Genomic DNA, 26,737 nt, shown 5'->3' on the forward strand with positions numbered 1-26,737 from the left:
GATGTTGATGGCATGGTTCTTAGGGTTCCTCCATAATCTGTTGATGTTGATGTTGATGGCATGGTTCTTAGGGTTCCTCCATAATCTGTTGATGTTGATGTTGAGGGCATGGTTCTTAAGGTTCCTCCATAATCTGTTGATGTTGATGTCGATGGCACGGTTCTTAGGGTTCCTCCATAATGTGTTGAGAATCTTCTGTTGAAATAACAGACCACAACAAACCCTAGTGGTTCATCATGGATTGTGTTCTGCTGATGGCGTTCAACACCTCAGTGGTTTTAACAATTACTTTGTTTTCTTTTTAACTGTCACCTTCAATCAGGAACGTTACTTTAAAGTCCACAACGAATCGGCAGAGATACAACTTTTTTTTTTTTCAAATACAACACACCGATCAGAGATCATTTGAATGTAACAATACATCCTTGGTGTGCTTCCTAAATGGCTCCCTACTCCCTTCGTAGTGCACTATATACGGAACAAGAGGCCAGTTGGGATGCAGCCTTGTTGTTTTTGATGCCCCACCATTTATAATGTATTGTGGGATGATGTGTAGACCATGTATGGAACCCGAAGAAGCATGCAGAAGAATTAACATCTTTCCCATTCATTAATTACAATTTAACTCCACTTTGATTCACCAGATAATTATACTGTTGCATTTGCTGTTATCCGCAGTATTCCAATTTGATGAGGAAGGACTATTTTTTTTATGCTAATTAGGTTGTTGTTTCGGGGTGTTTGTGCAGAAACAAAAGAGGGAAAATGCATTGCTACATATTTACCGTTGTGATGAACTGATCTAGCAAAACACTACATAGCTGATTTCTTTCCTTTAATTTTGGTCTAATTTTTGTCAGAGATGTAACAGGGCATCGCTAGCCACAGTACCAATAGAGTCACTTGCCAGTTGCCAGACTCATGACACGTTACTACCAGTAATGGTGTTGGGAATATCCCTCATTTCTGGGATTCTTCTACTTCCATTCCGTGGTGTCTCATCCTAAACTACGGAATTGTGTGATTTGCCTCGTTTCGAACAGAAACAGAAGGATCTAAGTATGATAGCCTGGTCCCAGATCTGTTTGTGCTATCTTTACAACTCCTATGGTCATTGATAGCAAGACAGCACAAACAGATCTGGGACCAGTCTGGGTGAGGAGATAGAAGACATGGAATGTACCTCTCTGTCATGGAAAATGCCAAGTAGTGACATCACCTCTTTATGAGCCTACCTGCTATAATAATAATAATATAATATATGCCATTTAGCAGACGCTTTTATCCAAAGTGACTTACAGTCATGTGTGCATACATTCTACGTATGGGTGGTCCCGGGAATTGAACCCACTACCCTGGTGTTACAAGCGCTATGCTCTACCAACTGAGCTAAATGCACATGCTACACGCAGTAAGAGAGCGAGAGAGAGAGAGATCACTAGTTAGAGGACTACTAGAGGTGCAAGCCTGTTGCAGAGGTCTGTTAACATACTGTGATAGCTACAGACGTGTCTGTGCCAGAGGTTTAACATACTGTGATAGCTACAGACGTGTCTGTGCCAGAGGTTTAACATACTGTGATGGCTACAGACATCTCTGTCAGTCTGTTAGCCAGAGGTCTTACTGACAGTTGTGGCTGCTTTGTGTGAAGTAGTGCTGTCTCTAACTCCTTGCCCTTTGTGCTGTTGTCTGTGCCCAATAACGATTGTACCATGTTTTATTCTGCTACCATGTAGTGTTGCTACCATGTTATTGTTATGTTGTGATGCTACCATGTAGTGTTGCTACCATGTTATTGTTATATTGTGATGCTACCATGCTGTGTTGCTACCATGTTATTGTCATGTTGTGATGCTACCATGTAGTGTTGCGACCATGTTATTGTTATATTGTGATGCTACCATGCTGTGTTGCTACCATGTTATTGTCATGTTGTGATACTACTATGTAGTGTTGCTACCATGTTATTGTTATGTGGTGATGCTACCATGCTGTGTTGCTACCATGTTATTGTTATATTGTGATGCTACCATGCTGTGTTGCTACCATGTTATTGTCATGTTGTGATACTACTATGTAGTGTTGCTACCATGTTATTGTCATGTTGTGATGCTACCATGTTATTGTCATGTTGTGTTGCTACCATGTTATTGTCATGTTGTGATGCTACCATGTAGTGTTGCAACCATGTTATTGTTATATTGTGATGCTACCATGTTATTGTTATGTTGTGATGCTACCATGCTGTGTTGTCTGTCACCTTACTATGCTGTTGTCTTAGGTCTCTCTTTATCTAGTGTTGTGTTGTGTTGTGTTGTCTCTCTTGCTGTGATGTGTTTTTTGTCCTAAAAATATAATGTGTTTATTTTTAAAACATTATCCCAGGGCCCCCGTCCCCGCAGGAGGCCTTTTGCCTTTAGGTAGGCCTTCATTGTAAATAAGAATTTGTTCATAACAGACTTGCCTAGTTAAATAAAGGTTAAATAAAATAAATAAAATAGTGAGTGTGTATATAGTGTGTATATATAGTCTAGTGAGTGTGTATATGGTGTCTATATATTTATTTTATTTATTATTTAACCTTTATTTAACTAGGCAAGTAAGTTAAGAACAAATTCGTATTTACAATGACGGCCTACCTAAAGACCTTCCTGCGGGGACGGGGGCTGGGATTAAAAATAAAATTTAAAAAATATATAAATATAGGACAAAACACACATCACGACAAGAGAGACAAGACAACACAACACTACATTAAGAGAGACCCGAGACAACAACATAGCAAGGCAGCAACACTTGACAACACAGCATGGTAGCAACACAACATGAAAACAACATGGTAGCAACACAAAACATGGTACAAACATTATTGGGCACAGTCAACAGCACAAAGGGCAAGAAGGTAGAGACAACAATACATCACACAAAGCAGCCATCACTGTCAGTAAGAGTGTCCATGATTGGGTATTTAAATGAAGAGATTGAGATAAAACTGTCCAGTTTGCGTGTTTGTGCAGCTCGTTCCAGTCGCTAGCTGCAACGAACTGAAAAGAGATAGAGGAAACCAAGTCTAGATGTAACTTTAGCCTGCAGCTTGGATATGTGCTGAGAGAAGGACAGTTTACCGTCTCGCCATACTCCCAAGTACTTGTATGAGGTGACTACCTGAAGCTCTAAACCCTCAGAGGTAGTGACCACACCGGTGGGGAGAGGGGCATTCTTCTTACCAAACCACATGATCTTTGCTTTGGAGGTGTTCAAAACAATATTTTTTTCACCTTTATTTTACTAGACAACTCAGTTAATAAAGAACAAATTCATATTTTCATTGACGGCCTAGGAACAGTGGGTTAATTGCCTTGTTCAGGGGCAGAATGACAGATTTTTACCTTGTCAGCTCGGGGATTCGATCTAACAACCTTTCAGTTTCTAGTCCAACGCTCTAACCACTGGACTCTAACCACTAGGCTACCTGCCGCCCCTACACTCTAACCACTAGGCTACTTGCCGTCCCTACACTCTAACCACTAGGCTACCTGCCGCCCCTACACTCTAACCACTAGGCTACCTGCCCCCGCTACACTCCAACCACTAGGCTACCTGCCGCCCCTACACTCTAACCGCTAGGCTACCTGTCGCCCCTACACTCTAACCACTAGGCTACCTGCCGTCCCTACACTCTAACCACTAGGCTACCTGTCGCCCCTACACTCTAACCACTAGGCTACCTGTCGCCCCTACACTCTAACCACTAGGCAACCTGTCGCCCCTACACTCTAACCACTAGGCTACCTGCCGTCCCTACACTCTAACCACTAGGCTACCTGCCGTCCCTACACTCTAACCACTAGGCTACCTGTCGCCCCTACACTCTAACCACTAGGCCACCTGTCGCCCCTACACTCTAACCACTAGGCAACCTGTCGCCCCTACACTCTAACCACTAGGCTACCTGCCGTCCCTACACTCTAACCACTAGGCTACCTGCCGTCCCTACACTCTAACCACTAGGCTACCTGCCGTCCCTACACTCCAACCACTAGGCAACCTGCCGTCCCTACACTCTAACCACTAGGCTACCTGCCGCCCCTACACTCCAACCACTAGGCAACCTGCCGTCCCTACACTCTAACCACTAGGCTACCTGCCGCCCCTACACTCCAACCACTAGGCTACCTGCCGCCCCTACACTCTAACCGCTAGGCTACCTGCCGCCCCTACACTCTAACCACTAGTCTACCTGCCGTCCCTACACTCTAGCCACGAGTCTAGCACAGGGGTGTCCAACCCTTTTCCTGGAGAGAGCCCTTCCTGTATGTTTTCGCTCCCAACACAGTTGCAACTACCCTGATTAGTCTTATCAACTAGCTATTTATTAAAATCAGATGAGCTAGATTAGGGTTCGAGTGAGAACCTACAGGACAGTATCTCTCTAGGAACAGGGTTAGAGTGAGAACCTACTGGACAGTAGCTCTCCAGGAACAGGGTTAGAGTGAGAACCTACAGGACAGTAGTTCTCCAGGAACAGGGTTAGAGTGAGAACCTACAGGACAGTAGCTCTCCAGGAACAGGGTTGGAGTGAGAACCTACAGGACAGTAGCTCTCCAGGAACAGTGTTAGAGTGAGAACCTACAGGACAGTAGCTCTCCAGGAACAGGGTTGGAGTGGAAACCTACAGGACAGTAGCTCTCCAGGAACAGGGTTAAGGTGAGAACCTACAGGACAGTAGCTCTCCAGGAACAGGGTTAGAGTGAGAACCTACAGGACAATAGCTCTCCAGGAACAGGGTTAGAGTGAGAACCTACAGGACAGTAGCTCTCCAGGAACAGGGTTAGAGTGAGAACCTACAGGACAATAGCTCTCCAGGAACAGGGTTAGAGTGAGAACCTACAGGACAGTAGCTCTCCATGAACAGTGTTAGAGTGAGAACTTACAAGACAGTAGCTCTCCAGGAACAGTGTTAGAGTGAGAACCTACAGGACAGTAGCTCTCCAGGAACAGGGTTGGAGTGAGAACCTACAGGACAGTAGTTCTCCAGGAACAGGGTTAGAGTGAGAACCTACAGGACAGTAGCTCTCCAGGAACAGGGTTAGGGTGAGAACCTACAGGACAGTAGCTCTCTAGGAACAGGGTTAGAGTGAGAACCTACAGGACAGTAGCTCTCCAGGAACAGGGTTGGAGTGGAAACCTACAGGACAGTAGCTCTCCAGGAACAGGGTTAGAGTGAGAACCTACAGGACAGTAGCTCTCCAGGAACAGGGTTAGAGTGAGAACCTACAGGACAGTAGTTCTCCAGGAACAGGGTTAGAGTGAGAACCTACAGGACAGTAGCTCTCCAGGAACAGGGTTGGAGTGAGTACCTACAGGACAGTAGCTCTCCAGGAACAGGGTTAGAGTGAGAACCTACAGGACAGTAGCTCTCCAGGAACATGGTTAGAGTGAGAACCTACAGGACAGTAGCTCTCCAGGAACAGGGTTGGAAATCCCTGGTTTAGTATATAGTCTAGTGAATGTGTATATAGTGTCTATATATATATATATATATATATACATATAGTCTGACGGTCCCCGTTGTGTCGGCAGCTAACTTTAATAGTAAGTCATTATGAGATAGTAAGTCATTATTATGAGATAGTAAGTCATTATGAGATAGTAAGTCATTATTATGAGATAGTAAGTCATTATTATGAGATACTAGTCATTATTATGAGATAGTAAGTCATCATTATGAGATAGTAAGTCATTATTATGAGATACTAGTCATCATTATGAGATAGTAAGTCATTATTATGAGATACTAGTCATTATTATGAGATAGTAAGTCATTATGAGATAGTAAGTCATTATGAGATAGTAAGTCATCATTATGAGATAGTAAGTCATCATTATGAGATAGTAAGTCATTATTATGAGATACTAGTCATCATTATGAGATAGTAAGTCATTATTATGAGATACTAGTCATTATTATGAGATACTAGTCATTATTATGAGATAGTAAGTCATTATGAGATAGTAAGTCATTATGAGATAGTAGGTCATTATGAGATAGTAGGTCATTATGAGATAGTAAGTCATTATGAGATAGTAAGTCATTATGAGATAGTAAGTCATTATGAGATAGTAGGTCATTATGAGATAGTAGGTCATTATGAGATAGAGGACTGGTGACAGCAGGATTTGGGTTTTCGTTTTGATGGTGCTGTATTCAGCATAACAAAAGATGCATCGACAGTAGGCCTAGGCTATGTTTTCATATTTAATTGGTAGCCCTCACTCTCCTCCACCCAAAAACGGCATTTTAGATAAAGACTAGGCTGCAAATTATTATAGGCGATTCACCCACTTTAAAACGACCTTTTGTTAAATAATTGTCAATATACTCTTTTTAAAACGTTATTTAACTAGGAACGTCAAGAAGAAATTCTTATTTTGAAAGACGGCCTAGGAACAGTGGGTTAACTGCCTGTTCAGGGGCAGAACGACAGATTTGTACCTTGTCAGCTCAGGGGTTTGAACTTGCAACGTTTCGGTTACTAGTCCAATGCTCTAACCACTAGGCTACTATAGACCGACATGTTGTGGTGATTGAATTGTACATAGCCTTTTGCCTTTCCCCTTTCCCCAACCCCTGAAAGACCTTACAGCAGCTGTTGGGTGTGTGCGACCACTCGGAGACCCACTCAACTTTACCACATCTGTTTTCACGAGGCGCATGCGCCTTTTGGAATGAACCTAACTTTTCGTGGGAGTGTGCTGCTTCGTGTAGCCTACGGGGAAGTTTTATGCAATGGAATATTGAATTGACCCAACACTTGCTGAGACTTGCTGAGGTTACAAGACATAAAATGCTCATAGGACATTAGGAAATACTGTCGGTGACATGGGCTCTGTTATTTCCTCTATTTTGCAAGAAGGCTATATATCATTGTTGCGCTTGTAGACGTTTTGACATCTTGCTCCTCAACCGTTGCAGATGTGCGAATCGTTTTTAGTTTACTCACTGGGTCTGCTGTTCATGTGCTAGAATAATAAGTGTGTAATTTCGCTTCAGAAGTTTACTTTGCGGCCCACAACGGCAACACCGTTGAACTTGACAATGAAGGAGAAAACACGCCATCGCGCTAAATTCCACTGGACGTCAGCAGCAGTAACAGCTGGCGTAATTCTGCTGAGTTTGTTTGCTTGGTCTTGTCGTGCAGAAGAAGCGTCTTGCCACGGAGCTTACGACTTATACTTTGTTTTAGATAGGTAAGTAAAACGTTGTATCACAATCTGTTTCACAGGAGTAGCTGCTTGAGCTTAGGGATGAATACAAAAAAAAAAAACAGTGTAGCTACAATGCTACAATATAACAGGTTAACAATAACAATGTGTCCACAATGTCACCTTTACCAATGTACAGTCACAATGACTCTTCATATGTTTTAGATTCAAAACAAATCCTGTATATGTTTTGTCCGTTAGTTTCAGCAGCTGAAAGGTTAAATGGGTTAGTTCTGGTTGCCTGCTGATATGATATATAACGCTGGTCTAAATTTAATTAGAGGACATTCCAACACACGCATCATCATTAGGACGGTTGAATCACGGTCAAGTTCAACTCAGGGCAGCAAAGAGGAGTTATCATGAGGATGCAGGACAACTACAACATAGTCTAGTGTGTATGTTACAGATTGACATGGTTTCAAAACCCGGTCTCCTGCTCATCAGAAATACTATTATTAGCCCGCTGAGCTAAGAGCCTACGCATTCTTTTGGGAGAGCTAATACAAGTATTCAGGTCTCGGTTAAGGTTATAAGTCACTCTGTTCCACTTTACTTTAAAGATAAGTTTAAAGTTCTGATTTCATCACCAGTTCATGCCAGGTCTATGTCACAATGACAGCATGACTGTGGGCTATATTGAATACACTGTATATTTCTGCCAAACCATAATAACATGAAGCTACAGAGACAAAACTTTAGGGTTGAAGCCTAAATCTAACCATCGGTTTAACACAAATCCCTTTGTTTGCCATAAATGTGGTTTACTAACTTGTTACGATAATTATGTTCTCAATGTTCATAAACCCAATTCAATTAAACTACTCTGCCTGAAACCCAGCATTTGTAAGAAACTGGTTGAAATGAATGAGACGGAGGCCCAGCTACAATAGTCAGAAAGTTTATTGACGGAAGAGCGCTGGTCTGTTGAACAAAACAATTAATTTAATACTGGCTTCTCACTCACACACATTCACACTAACATTAGCACACAATGTTCTGCTACCCAGCCGACAAAGATTAGGGGAATCCGTGAGACTTACTCCCTCAAGATAGGGAGACCGAGACCCTGGGAAGTACTCTCAGTGGCCCCAGCCAAGGTCGGCACCGAATCTTGCTCAGACAGTCTGTTTTTAAGATACTGTTATAGACATATTGTTCAGACTATGGTTATACATAATTCTAATAAATTTCATACGATTACATGGCTTCAGGGTGGAATATTCTAGTCATTCATATCAATTCCATCAACACTAACTTGTAATATCAGGATAGTTCTTTCCAGTTCAGCAAGAGTTTGCACACAACTCAAGTTCTGCAATACTACATACCAGGAAGCAGACTTGATACAAAACATTTTTTTGACTTCCGTTTTGACTTCAATTATTCTTCTTTCCCATCTTGGCTCAATGCCATATTTGTGCAAGCCGACTCCTCCCCTTCCTGCCCCAGTTTCAAACCCTCTGTCTACTCCTTCCCCTTCCTGCCCCAGTTTCAAACCCTCTGTCTACTCCTCCCCTTCAAATCAAATCTAATCAAATCAAATGTATTTATGTAGCCCTTTGTACATCAGCTGATATCTCAAAATGCTGTACAGAAACCCAGCCTAAAACCCAAAACAGCAAGAAATGCAGGTGTCGAAGCACGGTGGCTAGGAAAAACTCCCTAGAAAGGCCAAAACCTAGGAAGAAACCTAGAGAGGAACCAGGCTATGTGGGGTGGCCAGTCCTCTTCTGGCTGTGCCGGGTGGAGATTATAACAGAACATGGCCAAGATGCCCCGGTTTCAAACCCTCTGTCTACTCCTCCCCTTCCTGCCCCAGTTTCAAACCCTCTATCTACTCCTCCCCTTCCTGCCCCAGTTTTAAACCCTCTGTCTACTCCTCCCCTTCTTGCCCCAGTTTCAAACCCTCTGTCTACTCCTCCCCTTCTTGGGGAAGTCGACCGGGGAAGTCGACTGGAGAAGTCGACCGGGGAAGTAGACCGGGGAAGTAGACCAGGGAAGTAGACCGGGGAAGTCGACTGGAGAAGTCGACCGGGGAAGTAGACCGGGGAAGTAGACCAGAGAAGTCGACCGGGGAAGTAGACCGGGGAAGTAGACCAGGGAAGTAGACCAGGGAAGAAGAGTATAGAGACAGTATAGAGACAGTATAGAGACAGTATAACGAGACAGTATAACAAGACAGTATAACGAGACAGTATAGAGACAGTATAAAGAAACAGTATAAAGAGACAGTATAGAGACAGTATAACAAGACAGTATAAAGAGACAGTATAACAAGACAGTATAGAGACAGTATAACAAGACAGTATAACAAGACAGTATAACGAGACAGTATAAAGAGACAGTATAACGAGACAGTATAGAGACAGTATAACAAGACAGTATAACAAGACAGTATAACGAGACAGTATAAAGAGACAGTATAACGAGACAGTATAAAGAGACAGTATAAAGAGTAGACCAGGGAAGAAGAGTATAGAGACAGTATAGAGACAGTATAGAGACAGTATAACGAGACAGTATAACAAGACAGTATAACGAGACAGTATAGAGACAGTATAAAGAAACAGTATAAAGAGACAGTATAGAGACAGTATAACAAGACAGTATAAAGAGACAGTATAACGAGACAGTATAGAGACAGTATAACAAGACAGTATAACAAGACAGTATAACGAGACAGTATAAAGAGACAGTATAACGAGACAGTATAGAGACAGTATAACAAGACAGTATAACAAGACAGTATAACGAGACAGTATAAAGAGACAGTATAACGAGACAGTATAAGGAGACAGTATAACGAGACAGTATAGAGACAGTATGAAGAGACAGTATAACAAGACAGTATAACGAGACAGTATAACGAGACAGTATAGAGACAGTATAAAGAGACAGTATAAAGAGACAGTATAACGAGACAGTATAAAGAGACAGTATAAAGAGACAGTACAAAGAGACAGTATAAAGAGACAGTATAGAGACAGTATAGAGACAGTATAAAGAGACAGTATAAAGAGACAGTATAGAGACAGTATAGAGACAGTATAAAGAGACAGTATAAAGAGACAGTATAAAGAGACAGTATAGAGACAGTATAGAGACAGTATAACGAGACAGTATAACAAGACAGTATAACGAGACAGTATAGAGACAGTATAAAGAAACAGTATAAAGAGACAGTATAACGAGACAGTATAAAGAGACAGTATAAAGAGACAGTATAAAGAGACAGTACAAAGAGACAGTATAAAGAGACAGTATAGAGACAGTATAAAGAGACAGTATAAAGAGACAGTATAAAGAGACAGTATAGAGACAGTATAGAGACAGTATAACGAGACAGTATAGAGACAGTATAACGAGACAGTATAAAGAGACATTATAACGAGACAGTATAGAGACAGTATAGAGACAGTATAACGAGACAGTATAGAGACAGTATAACGAGACAGTATAAAGAGACAGCATAAAGAGACAGTATAAAGAGACAGTATAAAGAGACAGTATAGAGACAGTATAGAGACAGTATAATGAGACAGTATAAAGAGACAGCCAGGAGCAGCATGGAGGGGGGGGTGATCAAGTTCATAGAGTCTTCAGGAATTGTATGACTCATGTTCAATTTAGTTTCAAAGACAATGTGGTTGTCTTTCATCTATCACCACTTCCAGCAGACAATGTGTGAAGTATGGGCTTTTGCTCTCCTATATGCAAGCTGCGAAGTAGGCATGACATCAGCTCAGTTTGGTAGAGCATGGCTCTTGCAACGCCTGCATAGTGGGTTCGATTCCCGGGACCACCTATATGAAAAACATGCATGGGGTTGTGTAGGTTACTTTCTAAATGTAATCCGTTACTAGTTACCTGTCCAAAATTGTAATCCGTAATGTAACTTTTGAATTACCCCAAACTCAAGTAATGTAATCTGATTACATTCAGTTACTTTTAGATTACTTTCCCCTGAAGAGGCATTAGAAGAAGAAGACAAAATGTATGTAACCAATTGAACAACATCTATTGCAGGATAAATCCATGTTAAAGTTTACACAGCCGGCCTTATATGGATGTTACATTTGACTGTATGGGTTGGTTATGTGGGCTTCTTCTAACCCATCGCTTTCTGTTACGTATAATAATATGATTAAATTATATATCTACATTAAAAACCAAAGTCATCAGAATTCCAGTCATTCCAATAAATGTTATACCTCTTTATCTTCAAGAATAGGACTTGGAAAATATGGAAGTATAGCTTAGTCAAATAGTTTTACCTGCGAATGACCCCAAAACGAAGGATTTATTAGCCAGCCCTACTGTGTTGTTTATCATTGTGTTGTCATGGAGGACTGATTGGGTCATTGATTCTAGTTGAAAAATAAAAGGCTGTGCTCATGGAATGGCTTTGAGCAGTACTGAAAAGTGCTATTTACATGTGAGAAATGAATTCCATATGCTACATTTGCTATAGGCCTATTGTTGACCTTTTTGTTAGTGACACTTTGGTATCTTGATAATATGCACCTGTTTTAAAGAGCAAATCCACAGATGAAACAATCACAAAACAGTCGCCCCGCCTCTGTTTTGGTAAAAAGCTGTGGTATTGGCCTGGAGAAATGTAACCACTCTCAGATTAATAGTTGTATAGTTGAAACCATGTTATGAGGATATACAGGACTGACCATCCATGATATCAACATGATAGTTGTAACCATGTTATGAGTATATACAGGACTGCCCATCCATGATATCAACATGATAGTTGTAACCATGTTATGAGGATATACAGGACTGACCATCCATGATATCAACATGATAGTTGTAACCATGTTATGAGGATATACAGGACTGCCCATCCATGATATCAACATGATAGTTGTAACCATGTTATGAGGATATACAGGACTGACCATCCATGATATCAACATGATAGTTGTAACCATGTTATGAGGATATACAGGACTGACCATCCATGATATCAACATGATAGTTGTAACCATGTTATGAGGATATACAGGACTGACCATCCATGATATCAACATGATAGTTGTAACCATGTTATGAGGATATACAGGACTGCCCATCCATGATATCAACATGATAGTTGTAATCATGTTATGAGGATATACAGGACTGACCATCCATGATATCAACATGATAGTTGTAACCATGTTATGAGGATATACAGGACTGACCATCCATGATATCAACATGATAGTTGTAACCATGTTATGAGGATATACAGGACTGACCATCCATGATATCAACATGATAGTTGTAACCATGTTATGAGGATATACAGGACTGACCATCCATGATATCAACATGATAGTTGTAACCATGTTATGAGGATATACAGGACTGCCCATCCATGATATCAACATGATAGTTGTAACCATGTTATGAGGATATACAGGACTGACCACCATGATATCAACATGATAGTTGTAACCATGTTATAAGGATATACCGTGTTTGTTTACATTGACAGTGTTTAAACATTGGAGAAAAACAAGCTTATATTTTGGGTTCTCATGGAGAGCAACAGTTGATCTAAACTCATGAGGCATTTAGAAGTGATAATGTTCAAGAATCAATGGATATAAATATATAATTTATAAATCCAAAAATGCATGTAGCAACTACAGATTGCCCCTTTAAGTCTTATCAAAAGTGTACACATTTGAACATGTGTCCATTAGGCCTTTGGATAAAAAAAAATTCAGCATGAATTATATTAAGCAATAAAAGCCCCACTTTTTTCCATAGGCTGGGATCCACAGTATGCAGCTGTTGTTCCATAGGCTGGGATCCACAGTATGCAGCTGTTGTTCCATAGGCTGGGATCCACAGTATGCAGCTGTTGTTCCATAGGCTGGGATCCACAGTATGCAGCTGTTGTTCTATAGGCTGGGATCCACAGTATGCAGCTGTTGTTCCACAGGCTGGGATCCACAGTATACAGCTGTTGTTCTATAGGCTGGGATCCACAGTATGCAGCTGTTGTTCCATAGGCTGGGATCCACAGTATGCAGCTGTTGTTCTATAGGCTGGGATCCACAGTATGCAGCTGTTGTTCTATAGGCTGGGATCCACAGTATGCAGCTGTTGTTCCATAGGCTGGGATCCACAGTATGCAGCTGTTGTTCCATAGGCTGGGATCCACAGTATGCAGCTGTTGTTCCATAGGCTGGGATCCACAGTATGCAGCTGTTGTTCCACAGGCTGGGATCCACAGTATGCAGCTGTTGTTCCATAGGCTGGGATCCACAGTATGCAGCTGTTGCAGGAGCGCATTTTTCACTGACTGTCCACTGGTTTCAAAAACAATGATTGACGGCCAGCTTAAACTTTTTGAATTCAACCATTATTGGGTTCAAATACACGTTTAGATCTGTGAACAGCCATCCACAACAACCACAATCCTTAAGGAGCAAACAGCTACATGAGAGAGCAGCAGTGTGATTCACATCAATGTGCTATGTAAATATTAATGAATAAGTGATATCCGTATCGCCGTAGATTACACCACTGATGTCATCAACCTTACCTCCAAACGTTTATTCAAGTTGGAGAATGTTTGGATGCCGACAGCAGTTGTACCATTGGAAGACAGAGCTTGGACTGTTGCCTAGAAAATACTATTCCTGCTCTTTTCCAACAATCCATCAAACACAGTTGGTGTATCATCATAGTGGTCTCTGACATCATAGTGGTCTCTGACATTATAGTGGTCTCTGACATCATAGCGGTCTCTGACATCATAGTGGTCTCTGACATCATAGTGGTCTCTGACATCATATCATAGTGGTCTCTGACATCATAGCGGTCTCTGACATCATAGCGGTCTCTGACATCATAGTGGTCTCTGACATCATAGTGGTCTCTGACATCATTAGCGGTCTCTGTCATCATAGTGGTCTCTGACATCATAGTGGTCTGTGACATCATAGCGGTCTCTGACATCATAGCGGTCTCTGACATCATAGTGGTCTGTGACATCATAGCGGTCTCTGACATCATAGCGGTCTCCGACATCATAGCGGTCTCTGACATCATAGTGGTCTCTGTCATCATAGTGGTCTCTGACATCATAGTGGTCTGTGACATCATAGCGGTCTCAGACATCATAGCGGTCTCTGACATCATAGCGGTCTCCGACATCATAGCGGTCTCTGACATCATAGCGGTCTCTGACATCATAGCGGTCTCCGACATCATAGTGGTCTCTGACATCATAGTGGTCTCTCACTTGTGGTCAGACTCTCTCAGGTGGAACAAACTTAAACTTGCACCTTTTTTCAAAGCTGATTTGAATGTCATTGAGAAAACAAAGAGGTGTCAAACATTTTTTTTTACCACAAAGCTCCTTTCTGAATTTAAAAGTAATCCTCGAAGTAATCATCTAGTTTTTCAAAAGTATCTGTAATCTGATTACAATATTTTCGCTGGTAATTTAACGGATTACAGGTACCGTTTTTTGTAATCCCTTACATGTAACCTGTTACTCCCCAACCTGTTACTCCCCAACCTGTTACTCCCCAACCTGTTACTCCCCAACCCTGTTACTCCCCAACCCTGTTACTCCCCAACCTGTTACTCCCCAACCTGTTACTCCCCAACCTGTTACTCCCCAACTCTGTTACTCCCCAACCTGTTACTCCCCAACCCTGTTACTCCCCAACCCTGTTACTCCCCAACCTGTTACTCCCCAACCTGTTACTCCCCAACCTGTTACTCCCCAACCTGTTACTCCCCAACCCTGTTACTCCCCAACCTGTTACTCCCCAACCTGTTACTCCCCAACCCTGTTACTCCCCAACCCTGTTACTCCCCAACCTGTTACTCCCCAACCCTGATACTCCCCAACCCTGTTACTCCCCAACCCTGTTACTCCCCAACCCTGTTACTCCCCAACCCTGATACTCCCCAACCCTGTTACTCCCCAACCCTGTTACTCCCCAACCTGTTACTCCCCAACCCTGATACTCCCCAACCCTGTTACTCCCCAACCCTGTTACTCCCCAACCCTGATACTCCCCAACCCTGATACTCCCCAACCCTGTTACTCCCCAACCCTGTTACTCCCCAACCCTGTTACTCCCCAACCTGTTACTCCCCAACCCTGTTACTCCCCAACCCTGTTACTCCCCAACCCTGTTACTCCCCAACCTGTTACTCCCCAACCCTGTTACTCCCCAACCCTGTTACTCCCCAACCCTGTTACTCCCCAACCCTGTTACTCCCCAACCTGTTACTCCCCAACCCTGTTACTCCCCAACCCTGTTACTCCCCAACCTGTTACTCCCCAACCCCGTTACTCCCCAACCCTGTTACTCCCCAACCCTGTTACTCCCCAACCTGTTACTCCCAAACCCTGTTACTCCCCAACCCTGTTACTCCCCAACCCTGTTACTCCCCAACCCCGTTACTCCCCAACCCCGTTACTCCCCAACCCTGTTACTCCCCAACCCTGTTACTCCCCAACCCTGTTACTCCCCAACCCTGTTACTCCCCAACCTGTTACTCCCCAACCCTGTTACTCCCCAACCCTGTTACTCCCCAACCCTGTTACTCCCCAACCTGTTACTCCCCAACCCTGTTACTCCCCAACCCTGTTACTCCCCAACCCTGTTACTCCCCAACCTGTTACTCCCCAACCCTGTTACTCCCCAACCTGTTACTCCCCAACTCTGTTACTCCCCAACCCTGTTACTCCCCAACCCTGTTACTCCCCAACCCTGTTACTCCCCAACCCTGTTACTCCCCAACCTGTTACTCCCCAACCCTGTTACTCCCCAACCCTGTTACTCCCCAACCCTGTTACTCCCCAACCTGTTACTCCCCAACCCTGTTACTCCCCAACCTGTTACTCCCCAACCCTGTTACTCCCCAACCTGTTACTCCCCAACCTGTTACTCCCCAACCCTGTTACTCCCCAACCCTGTTACTCCCCAACCCTGTGCACGCATTATAAGTCAATTTGGATAAAATTGTCTGCTGAATGGCATATACGGTATAAAACAATTACAAATATATATTATATATACTGCAAAAAAAAATAAAGGGAACACTTAAACAACACAATGTAACTCCAAGTCAATCACACTTCTGTGAAATCAAACTGTCCACTTAGGAAGCAACACTGATTGACTGCCGCCTCTACACTCTAACCACTAGGCTACCCTGCCGCCTCTACACTCTAACCACTAGGCTACTCTGCCGCCTCTACACTCTAACCACTAGGCTACCCTGCCGCCTCTACACTCTAACCACTAGGCTACCTGTCCACTTAGGGAGCAACACTGATTGACTGCCGCCTCTACACTCTAACCACTAGGCTACCCTGCCGCCTCTACACTCTAACCACTAGGCTACCCTGCCGCCTCTACACTCTAACCACTAGGCTACCTGTCCACTTAGGAAGCAACACTGATTGACTGCCGCCTCTACACTCTAACCACTAGGCTACCCTGCCGCCTCTACACTCTAACCACTATGCTACCCTGCCACCTCTACACTCTAACCACTAGTCTACCCTGCCGCCTCTACACTCTAACCACTAGGCTACCTGTCCACTTAGGAAGCAACACTGATTGACAATACATTTCACATGCGGTTGTGCAAATGGAATAGACAACAGGTGGAAATTATAAGCAATTAGCAAGACACCCCCAATAAAGGAGTGGTTCTGCAGGTGGTGACCACAGACCACTTCTCAGTTCCTATGCTTCCTGGCTGATGTTTTGGTCACTTTTGAATGCTGGCGGTGCTTTCACTCTAGTGGTAGCATGAGACGGAGTCTACAATCCACACAAGTGGCTCAGGTAGTGCAGCTCATCCAGGATGGCACATCAATGCGAGCTATGGCAAGAAGGTTTGCTGTGTCTGTCAGCGTAGTGTCCAGAGCATGGAGGAGCTACCAGGAGACAGGCCAGTACATCAGGAGACGTGGAGGAGGCCGTAGGAGGGCAACAACCCAGCAGCAGGACCGCTACCTCTGCATTTGTGCAAGGAGGAGCAGGAGGAGCACTGCCAGAGCCCTGCAAAATGACCTCCAGCAGGCCACAAATGTGCATGTGTCTGCTCAAACAGTCAGAAACAGACTCCATGAGGATGGTATGAGGGCCCGACAGGTGGGGGTTGTGCTTACAGCCCAACACCGTGCAGGACGTTTGGCATTTGCCAGAGAACACCAAGATTGGCAAATTCGCCACTGGTGCCCTGTGCTCTTCACAGATGAAAGCAGGTTCACACTGAGCACATGTGACAGACGTGACAGAGTCTGGAGACGCCGTGGAGAATGTTCTGCTGCCTGCAACATCCTCCAGCATGACCGGTTTGGTGGTGGGTCAGTCATGGTGCGGGGTGGCATTTCTTTTGGGGGCCGCACAGCCCTCCATGTGCTCACCAGAGGTAGCCTGACTGCCATTAGGTACCGACATGAGATCCTCAGACTCCCTGTGAGACCATATGCTGGCGCGGTTGGCCCTGGGTTCCTCCTAATGCAAGACAATGCTAGACCTCATGTGGCTGGAGTGTGTCAGCAGTTCCTGGAAGAGGAAGGCATTGATGCTATGGACTGGCCCGCTCGTTCCCCAGACCTGAATCCAATTGAGCACATCTGGGATATCATGTCTCGCTCCATCCACCAACGCCACGTTGCACCACAGACTGTCCAGGAGTTGGCGGATGCTTTAGTCCTGGTCTGGGAGGAGATCCCTCAGGAGACCATCCGCCACCTCATCAGGAGCATGCCCAGGCGTTGTAGGGAGGTCATACAGGCACGTGGAGGCCACACACACACTACTGAGCCTCATTTTGACTTGTTTTAAGGACATTACATCAAAGTTGGATCAGCCTGTAGTGTGGTTTTCCACTTTAATTTTGAGTGTGACTCCAAATCCAGACCTCCATGGGTTGATACATTTGATTTCCATTGATCATTTTTGTGTTATTTTGTTGTCAGCACATTAAACAATGTAAAGAAAAAAGTATTTAATGAGAATATTTCATTCATTCAGATCTAGGATGTGTTATTTTAGTGTTCCCTTTTATTTTTTTGAGCAGTGTATATAATCTTAAATCATTGGTCTAGAACACATGCAGCTGACTCATGTTATGCTCAGTCAGCAGCACACTTCAATGTTAAATCTATGTTTTGATGCACTGCAGAAGGCTTCCTCTTTGTATTATCAGTACAGTAACCAGAACTATATCACCATCACTGCAAACTATATCACCATCACTGTAAACTATATCACCATCACTGCAAACTATATCACCATCACTGTAAACTATATCACCATCACTGCAAACTATATCACCATCACTGCAAACTATATCACCATCACTGCAAACTATATCACCATCACTGCAAACTATATCACCATCACTGCAAACTATATCACCATCACTGCAAACTATATCACCATCACTGCAAACTATATCACCATCACTGCAAACTATATCACCATCACTGCAAACTATATCACCATCACTGGAAACTATATCACCATCACTGCAAACTATATCACTATCACTGCAAACTATATCACCATCACTGTAAACTATATCACCATCACTGCAAACTATATCACCATCACTGCAAACTATATCACCATCACTGCAAAATATATCACCATCACTGCAAACTATATCACCATCACTGCAAAATATATCACCATCACTGCAAACTATATCACCATCACTGGAAACTATATCACCATCACTGCAAACTATATCACCATCACTGCAAACTATATCACCATCACTGGAAACTATATCACCATCACTGCAAACTATATCACCATCACTGCAAACTATATCACTATCACTGCAAACTATATCACCATCACTGTAAACTATATCACCATCACTGCAAACTATATCACCATCACTGCAAACTATATCACCATCACTGCAAACTATATCACCATCACTGGAAACTATATCACCATCACTGCAAACTATATCACCATCACTGCAAACTATATCACTATCACTGCAAACTATATCACCATCACTGTAAACTATATCACCATCACTGCAAACTATATCACCATCACTGCAAACTATATCACCATCACTGCAAATCAGCTGTTGGTCCACATATAGTCCCTTGTGACTCAGTTGGTAAGCTAACAACACCAGGGTTGTGGGTTTGATTCCTGCTGGGATCACATTTATTCACTCATCACAGACTGTAAATTGTCTTGGTAAATGGTATATATTATACTGTATATATTAACGGTGTTTTCTGTTGCAGGTCAGGGAGTGTTTCTAAAGACTGGGGTGAAATTTATGCCTTTGTGAAGAACCTTACAGACCGATTTGTGAGGTGAGTATTTTCTTTCCCCCCCAAAACATGGTAACTGTATGTTATACAAATGAACTGTGGTCTGGGAAAAGGGACAACGCTGGGCTGTAGTTTGGATATATGTTTGTTAAAATGGAACCTGAGCCCCTTTGGACACATTTAGTTTTACAATAATAACAGTGGATATTATTATAACTGACTTTTGTCCAGCTAAAACACGAATCAAATTCACCCCAGTCCATTAAACCGATACAGCCTTGTATATTTACCAACTATTATAGTGGAAAGTTCACAATGTTCAACCTGTGGTGAATGAATAAAAGCAGAACAGGATCAGTTAACCAAATGTAATTGTAGGCATAGGACCGGTTGTCACACCCTGACCTTAGTTATCTTTGTTTTCTTAGTTATCTTTGTTTTCTTAGTTATCTTTGTTTTCTTAGTTATCTTTGTTTTCTTAGTTATCTTTGTTTTCTTAGTTATCTTTGTTTTCTTAGTTATCTTTGTTTTCTTAGTTATCTTTGTTTTCTTAGTTATTTCGGTTAGGTCAGGGTGTGATGAGGGTGGTATGTGTGTTTTTTTGTCTTGTCTAGGGGTTTTTCTATATCTATGAGTTTTTTGTATGTCTGGGTATTTGTAGGTCTATGGTGGCCTGAATTGGTTCCCAATCAGAGACAGCTGTTTATCGTCGTCTCTGATTGGGGATCCTACTTAGGTTGCCATTTTCCATCTTGGTTTGGTGTGTTATTGTCTATGTGTAGTTGCATGTCAGAACTCGTGTGATATATAGCGGTTTGTTAGCTTTGTTCAGTGTTTGTTCTTCCTTCCATTAAAAGAAGATGTACGCTTATCACACTGCGCCTTGGTCTCCTCACTATGACGAACGTGGTACCGGTTTAAATAAATTAATGGAGGTAGGTCTGTGCCCCCCCCCCCCAAAAGGTTAAAAATGTGTAAAAACAATAATATTAAATAGATCCTCAGCTTTCTCATATAACAGTGTTGGAAAAAGTACAGATACATCAATAGAAAATGAAGTAAAAGTTGCAAGTCACCCAGTAAAATACTACTTGAGTAAAAGTATAAAAGTATTTGGGTTTTAAATATACTTAAGTATCAAAAGTAAATGTAATTGCTAAAATATACTTAAGTATTAAAAGTATAAATCATTTCAAATTACTTATATTAAGTGAACCAGTGAGTTTTTTTTAAACATTCTTCATCAAGAATGTGGGCAAAGTGTCATCTTTGACCCTGAGAGGTGGGAATGTTGTTCACTTGTCAAATAGTATTAAGAATAGTTTTCCATACTGTATTTTGTCGATTCTTTTCGCAACGCAAAAATTGAGTTGTGACTGAGACAAACTGGTTTAATTTCGGGACCGAAATTAAACCAGTTGAGAACCACTGGGCTGGACTATGTGGCTGCTGTTGTTAATAGTTTACAGTTCATCAGACTGAAATATAGTCTTGTTTCCATGCAGTCCAGCATGTCAGCTCTCTACTGTTTACGTGTACAGGCTGCTACATTTATGTAGATTTGTTTTTGATTGCGTCTGTCAGGAGTGATGTGTTATCATGCTTGTTAAATAAATACCGGAGGAAAGGGGAGAGCGCCTTGAGCTTTGTGCGTTTTGCCCGGGCCCGCACAACCTGCGATTTCTGTGAATCTGATTGGTCAAGAGATGCACGGCGCCTGCAGCAGCACTTGGATGTGAAGGACAGAGAAATGGTGCGAGTTCACAAATGAGGGAAATTGTAAAAAAAAAACGGTACTTGGCCACTCTTTTTAACGCTTTGCGTCAATATATTTTGCTAAACTAAATCAAAAGTCATGACGCCACACCTGATTGAAAAGTGCAAACGCCACCTAGCCACACATTTTTCCGGTGGCCCTGCGATTTTTTTTTTGTGTGGATTGCGTAACAACGGCGGTTGACTAAATGTTATGTGCCAGTCCAGACGGTATCGACCCAGCCAAACATAAATGAAGAAACGATTTGTTGAAGAAAATAGCAAATGGGCCAGGTGTGAGTGGGTGGCAGCGAGGATCAGTCTTCTGGGCTGTGAGAATGGCCATTTGTAACCGGGGTGGACCAGATCCACACATAGATATCTATCCCTCCTCCCGATTGCAGAATGGGCCAGAAGACTTGGGTTCGGGTAGTATTTGACATGTTTCAAATATTTTCAGCGTTTGCTCTAGCCTGCCTAGAGCGCCAGATGGGCGGATGCTTACAGTTTTGGGACTATTCTATTGGTTCATTAAGTCAGGCAAGCTTAGTCAAGCACAGATAAAGCATTTTTAAATGAATGAAAGGATTTCAAATAGTATTTGAACTCAGGCGGTCTGCACGGAATGGGCCAGGGAGAGGCAGGGAGACAGGGAATGTACAGTAAGGCAAAAGAACACTGAGAGGCGAGGACAATCTGCTATACAATGCTCCTTTACCAAGAACACTTCTGTTCTGCCATGTGGAGCATACAGACTGGAGAGATTTCTCTTCTTTTTTTTCCCTTTCTCCGGATTTCTCCCAGTCTGGCATTGCAAGCAAGCTCTTGATTTATTCAGTGTTGGTTGGAAGAGAGAACCAGAGAAGGTTTTAATTGAAATGACAGGCTTATATTTCAGTCTAGCCTCAGATGTTAGTCTAGATATATAAGATCAATAATATCTGTATCGTTCAGATGTGATTCTAGCCAATCTATCACCTGTCTAAAGTTAAAACTGATACAAATTCTTTGACATTTCTCAGTTATGACTAGAATACATTCTCAATGTCCTCAAACAAACTACTCAGTCATGTTCCATAAATACTTCTTCAGGAAGTACGTGATCTATATGGCTGCTGTATTTCCTTGCCAGATATGGCCGTGTGGCGTAAAGATGTGCTGTGGGGGAGGACTGGTTGAGACGGGATGAGACTGGTTGAGACTGGATGAGACTGGGGGAGGACTGGATGAGACTGGATGAGACAAGCTGAGAGTAGTTAAGACGAGTTAAGATTAGCTGAGACTGGATGAGACGAGCTGAGAGTAGTTAAGACTAGCTGAGACGGGATGAGACTGGTTGTGACAAGCTGAGAGTAGCTGAGACTGGTTGAGACAAGCTGAGAGTAGTTAAGACTAGTTAAGATTAGCTGAGACTGGCTGAGACTGGCTGAGACAGGCTGAGACTGGCTGAGACTAGTTGCGACTATTTGAGACAAGTTCAGACTAGTTAAGATTAGTTAAGATTAGCTGAGCCTGGCAGAGATTGCCTGAGACTGGTTGAGATTAGCTGTGTGTGTGTGTATTGATGTATCATTGCCATGACAACCTGTTTCCTGTCTCTCATCACTTCCTCCTTCCACAGGAGAACAGCATATCCTCCCTTAAGTCACATACTCAAATTAGGTGATACAATGTAGTGTATTGGTATCTTGTATACCATGTAACGTTTTTTGATCGTTTTCTTTTCGTCACACTGCACATCTGAAGTAATGTCTTTACACTTACATGCTGACCAGATCGCTGGCGTGCATGTTTATTTTGTCCACGCTCACCAGACGCGATCAGGACACGCAGGTAGAAATATCAATACGAACTCCGAACCAACTATATTAGTTTGGGGACAGGTCAAAAAGCAAACATTTATGGACATTTAGCTAGCTACCTTGCTGTTGCTAGCTAATTTGTCCTGGGATATAAACATTGGGTTGTTATTTTACCTGAAATGCACAAGGTCCTCTAACAATCCCACAGATAAAAGGGTAAAGCGAGTATTTCTAGAAATCTCTCCTCTTTCACGCTTCTTCTTTAGACTTTACATGGCGGTTGGAAACCAACTTTAAGGTGCATTACCACCACCAACTGGACTGTAGTGTGGATCTTCAGTTCATCTTTCAATCACCCACGTGGGTATATGCTCCAAAAAAACAATCAGGGGATGGGAGAGGCGGGACTTGCAGCGCATCAAGAATCACAAATAAAACCAAGTTCTATTTTAGAGCCTGGCTACGCAGACTGTCGTTGACGAGCGCGAGCGAGCGCTGTTGGTGCGATGATTGAGTAACATGAATGTGTACATTTTATTTTGCAACACACAGCGAGCAGTATGGTCAGCATGCTCGACAGCCTATTCAATAACTATATATCTCATGCTGTTTTTCTCATGTCAATGAGATTCTGAGTTGTAATACTGTGCAGTCTCATTGGAAAAAAGGATGTGTAATTAATTAATTAATTAAATTGTAATTTTTTATTTAGTGTAGAAAGTATACAACACTAAAAGCTACTGTTGATATACAGTTACAGTCAAAATTATGGACACACCTACTGAAATAAGACATATGGAATCATTTAGTAACCAAAAAAGTGTTAAACAACTCAAAATATATTTGATTTGAGATTCTTCAAATTAGCCACCCTTTGCCTTGATGACAGCTTTGCAAACTCTTGGCATTCTCTCAACCAGCTTCATGAGGTGCATTTCAATTAACAGGTGTGCCTTGTTAAAAGTTAATTTGTAGAATTTCTTTCCTTCTTAATGTGTTTGAGCCAATCAGTTGTGACAAGGTAAGGGTGGTATAGAGTAGATAACCCTATTTAGTAAAAGACCAAGTCCATATTATGGCAAGAACAGGCCAAACAAGCAAAGAGAAACGACAGTCCATCATTACTTTAAGACATGAAGGTCAGTCAATACGGACAATTTTAAGAACTTTTAATGTTTCTTCAAGTGCAGTCTCTAAAACCATCAAGTGCTATGATGAAACTGTCTCTCATGAGGACCGCCACAGAAAAGGAAGACCCAGGATTTACCTGGTCAGTCTGTCATTGAAAGAGTGGGTGTTCTTAATGTTTTGTCCACTACTGTTTTGTTTCATTCCAGCCCCAGCATGAGGGTCTCCTTTATAGTGTTCTCATCTTCAGCCAAAGTGATGTTACCTCTCACTGGAGACAGGTATTATATTCCTCTATTGATAATGACAGGTAGTACACCTTGTAGTAACACATCATAAAGGATCATAGTACATGGTATTGCTGTAACTAAAGTACTAAAGCATTAGTGTATTCCTGGCAGGTTTTTAAATCTGACTCATTTAATTGAAGTTTAGTCATGACAGTCGCCAATGGCTATTTATATGCGTATCCAATAGTAAACACACCCACCGTATCAGAACATGTTGGATAGTGAATTGATGTCTTTTTGTTTGAAGATATGAAATCCAGGAAGGTCTGGAGAGACTGAGAGAGGTGAAGCCTGCAGGGGAGACCTACATGCACGAAGGGATTAAAGAGGTGCAGTATGGGTAACACGTTCATTGGATAGTCTCCAGTAGATTCTTTATAGATGTTACACTAAATATCTAGTAGACCTAAACCTACTCTAAACCTAACCCTAAACCTACTCTAAACCTAACCCTAAACCTACTCTAAACCTAACCCTAAACCGACTCCAAACCCAACTCTAAACCTAAACCTACTCTAAACCTAACTCTAAACCTAACCCTAAACATACTCTAAACCTGACCCTTAACCTACTCTAAACCTAACCCTAAACCTACTCTAAACCTAACCCATAACCTACTCTAAACCTGACCCTTAACCTACTCTAAACCTAACCCTAAACCTACTCTAAACCTGACCCTAAACCTACTCTAAACCTAACCCTAAACCTACTCTAAACCTAACCCTTAACCTACTCTAAACCTGACCCTTAACCTACTCTAAACCTAACCCTTAACCTACTCTAAACCTGACCCTTAACCTACTCTAAACCTAACCCTAAACCTACTCCAAACCCAACTCTAAACCTAAACCTACTCTAAACCTAACCCTAAACCTAACCCTAACCCTACTCTAAACCTAACCCTAAACCTACTCTAAACCTAACCCTAAACCTGACCCTAAACCTACTCTAAGCCTAACCCCAAATCTACTCTTAACCTAACCTTAAACATATTCTATTATATTCTATTCTATTCTATTCTATCCCTGACTCTAAACCTAACCCTAAACCTACATTAAACCTAACCCTAAACCTAACCCTAAACCTACCCTAACCTTACCCTAAACCTACTCCAAACCTAACTCTACTCCAAACCCAACTCTTAACCTAAACCTACTCTAAACCTAACCCGACTCTAAACCTAACCATAACCCTAAACCTACTGTAAACCTATAATATAATAATATAATAATATATGCCATTTAGCAGACGCTTTTATCCAAAGTGACTTACAGTCATGTGTGCATACATTCTACGTATGGGTGGTCCCGGGAATTGAACCCACTACCCTGGCGTTACAAGCGCCATGCTCTACCAACTGTGCTACAGAAGGACTACTTTATCTAACCCTAAACCTGACCCTAAACCTACTCTTAACCTAACCTTAAACCTATTCTATCCCTTACCCTAAACCTACTTTAAACCTAACCCTAAACCTAACCCTAAACCTACTCCAAACCTAACCCTACTCTAAACCTAACCCTACTCTAAACCTAACCCTAAACCTACTCTAAACCTAACCCTAAACCTACTCTTAACCTAACCCTAAACCTACTCTATCCCTAATCCTAAACCTACTCTAAACCTAATCCTAAACCTACTCTAAACCTAACCCCAAACCTACTCTAAACCTAAACCTAATCTAAACCTAAACCTAACCCTACTCTAAACCTAAACCTACTCAAAGCCTAACTCTACTCTAAACCTAACCCTAAACCTACTCTAAACCTAACCCTAAACCTACTCTTAACCTAACCCTAAACCTACTCTATCCCTAATCCTAAACCTACTCTAAACCTAATCCTAAACCTACTCTAAACCTAACCCCAACCCTACTCTAAACCTAACCCTAAACCTACTCTAAACCTAACCCTAAACCTACTCTAAACCTAACCAAACCTAACCAGTCAAAACTACTCTACTAATGACATGACCACATTTGAAAACGACTTCACCTCACTAGAGAAGCCTTCAGTACTGTACAGAATATGTTATGCTCGTACATACTGTGCTAGCCTTGTCTTTACTTGTCCGCTAGGCATTGGTGTGTTTTATCAGTTTGGCACTGAGCCCTGTTTAGATGGGGAGCAATTCAGGTGCCTCCAAGTGATCTAAATAAACACTTCTAACTCCTAGGCTGGGTCCCAAATGGCACC

At 42.3% G+C, this 26,737-nt stretch overlaps 1 protein-coding gene across 1 annotated transcript in view; it reads left to right on the plus strand.

Annotated features, from left to right (window-relative positions):
* Positions 1 to 6,737: 6,737 nt before the first annotated feature.
* The window catches only part of LOC118376983 (anthrax toxin receptor 2-like), a 157,605-nt gene continuing 137,605 nt past the window's right edge, over positions 6,738 to 26,737 (plus strand). The window contains exons 1-4 of the mRNA XM_052479683.1: positions 6,738 to 7,251; positions 19,538 to 19,609; positions 24,462 to 24,533; positions 24,790 to 24,871. Coding sequence (XP_052335643.1) covers positions 7,100 to 7,251; positions 19,538 to 19,609; positions 24,462 to 24,533; positions 24,790 to 24,871 — 378 coding nt within the window. The 5' untranslated portion in view covers positions 6,738 to 7,099. The remainder of the gene's footprint in view (positions 7,252 to 19,537; positions 19,610 to 24,461; positions 24,534 to 24,789; positions 24,872 to 26,737) is intronic.

Source organism: Oncorhynchus keta, chromosome 25 (genome assembly GCF_023373465.1).
Source record: "Oncorhynchus keta strain PuntledgeMale-10-30-2019 chromosome 25, Oket_V2, whole genome shotgun sequence".
Taxonomy (NCBI): domain Eukaryota; kingdom Metazoa; phylum Chordata; class Actinopteri; order Salmoniformes; family Salmonidae; genus Oncorhynchus; species Oncorhynchus keta.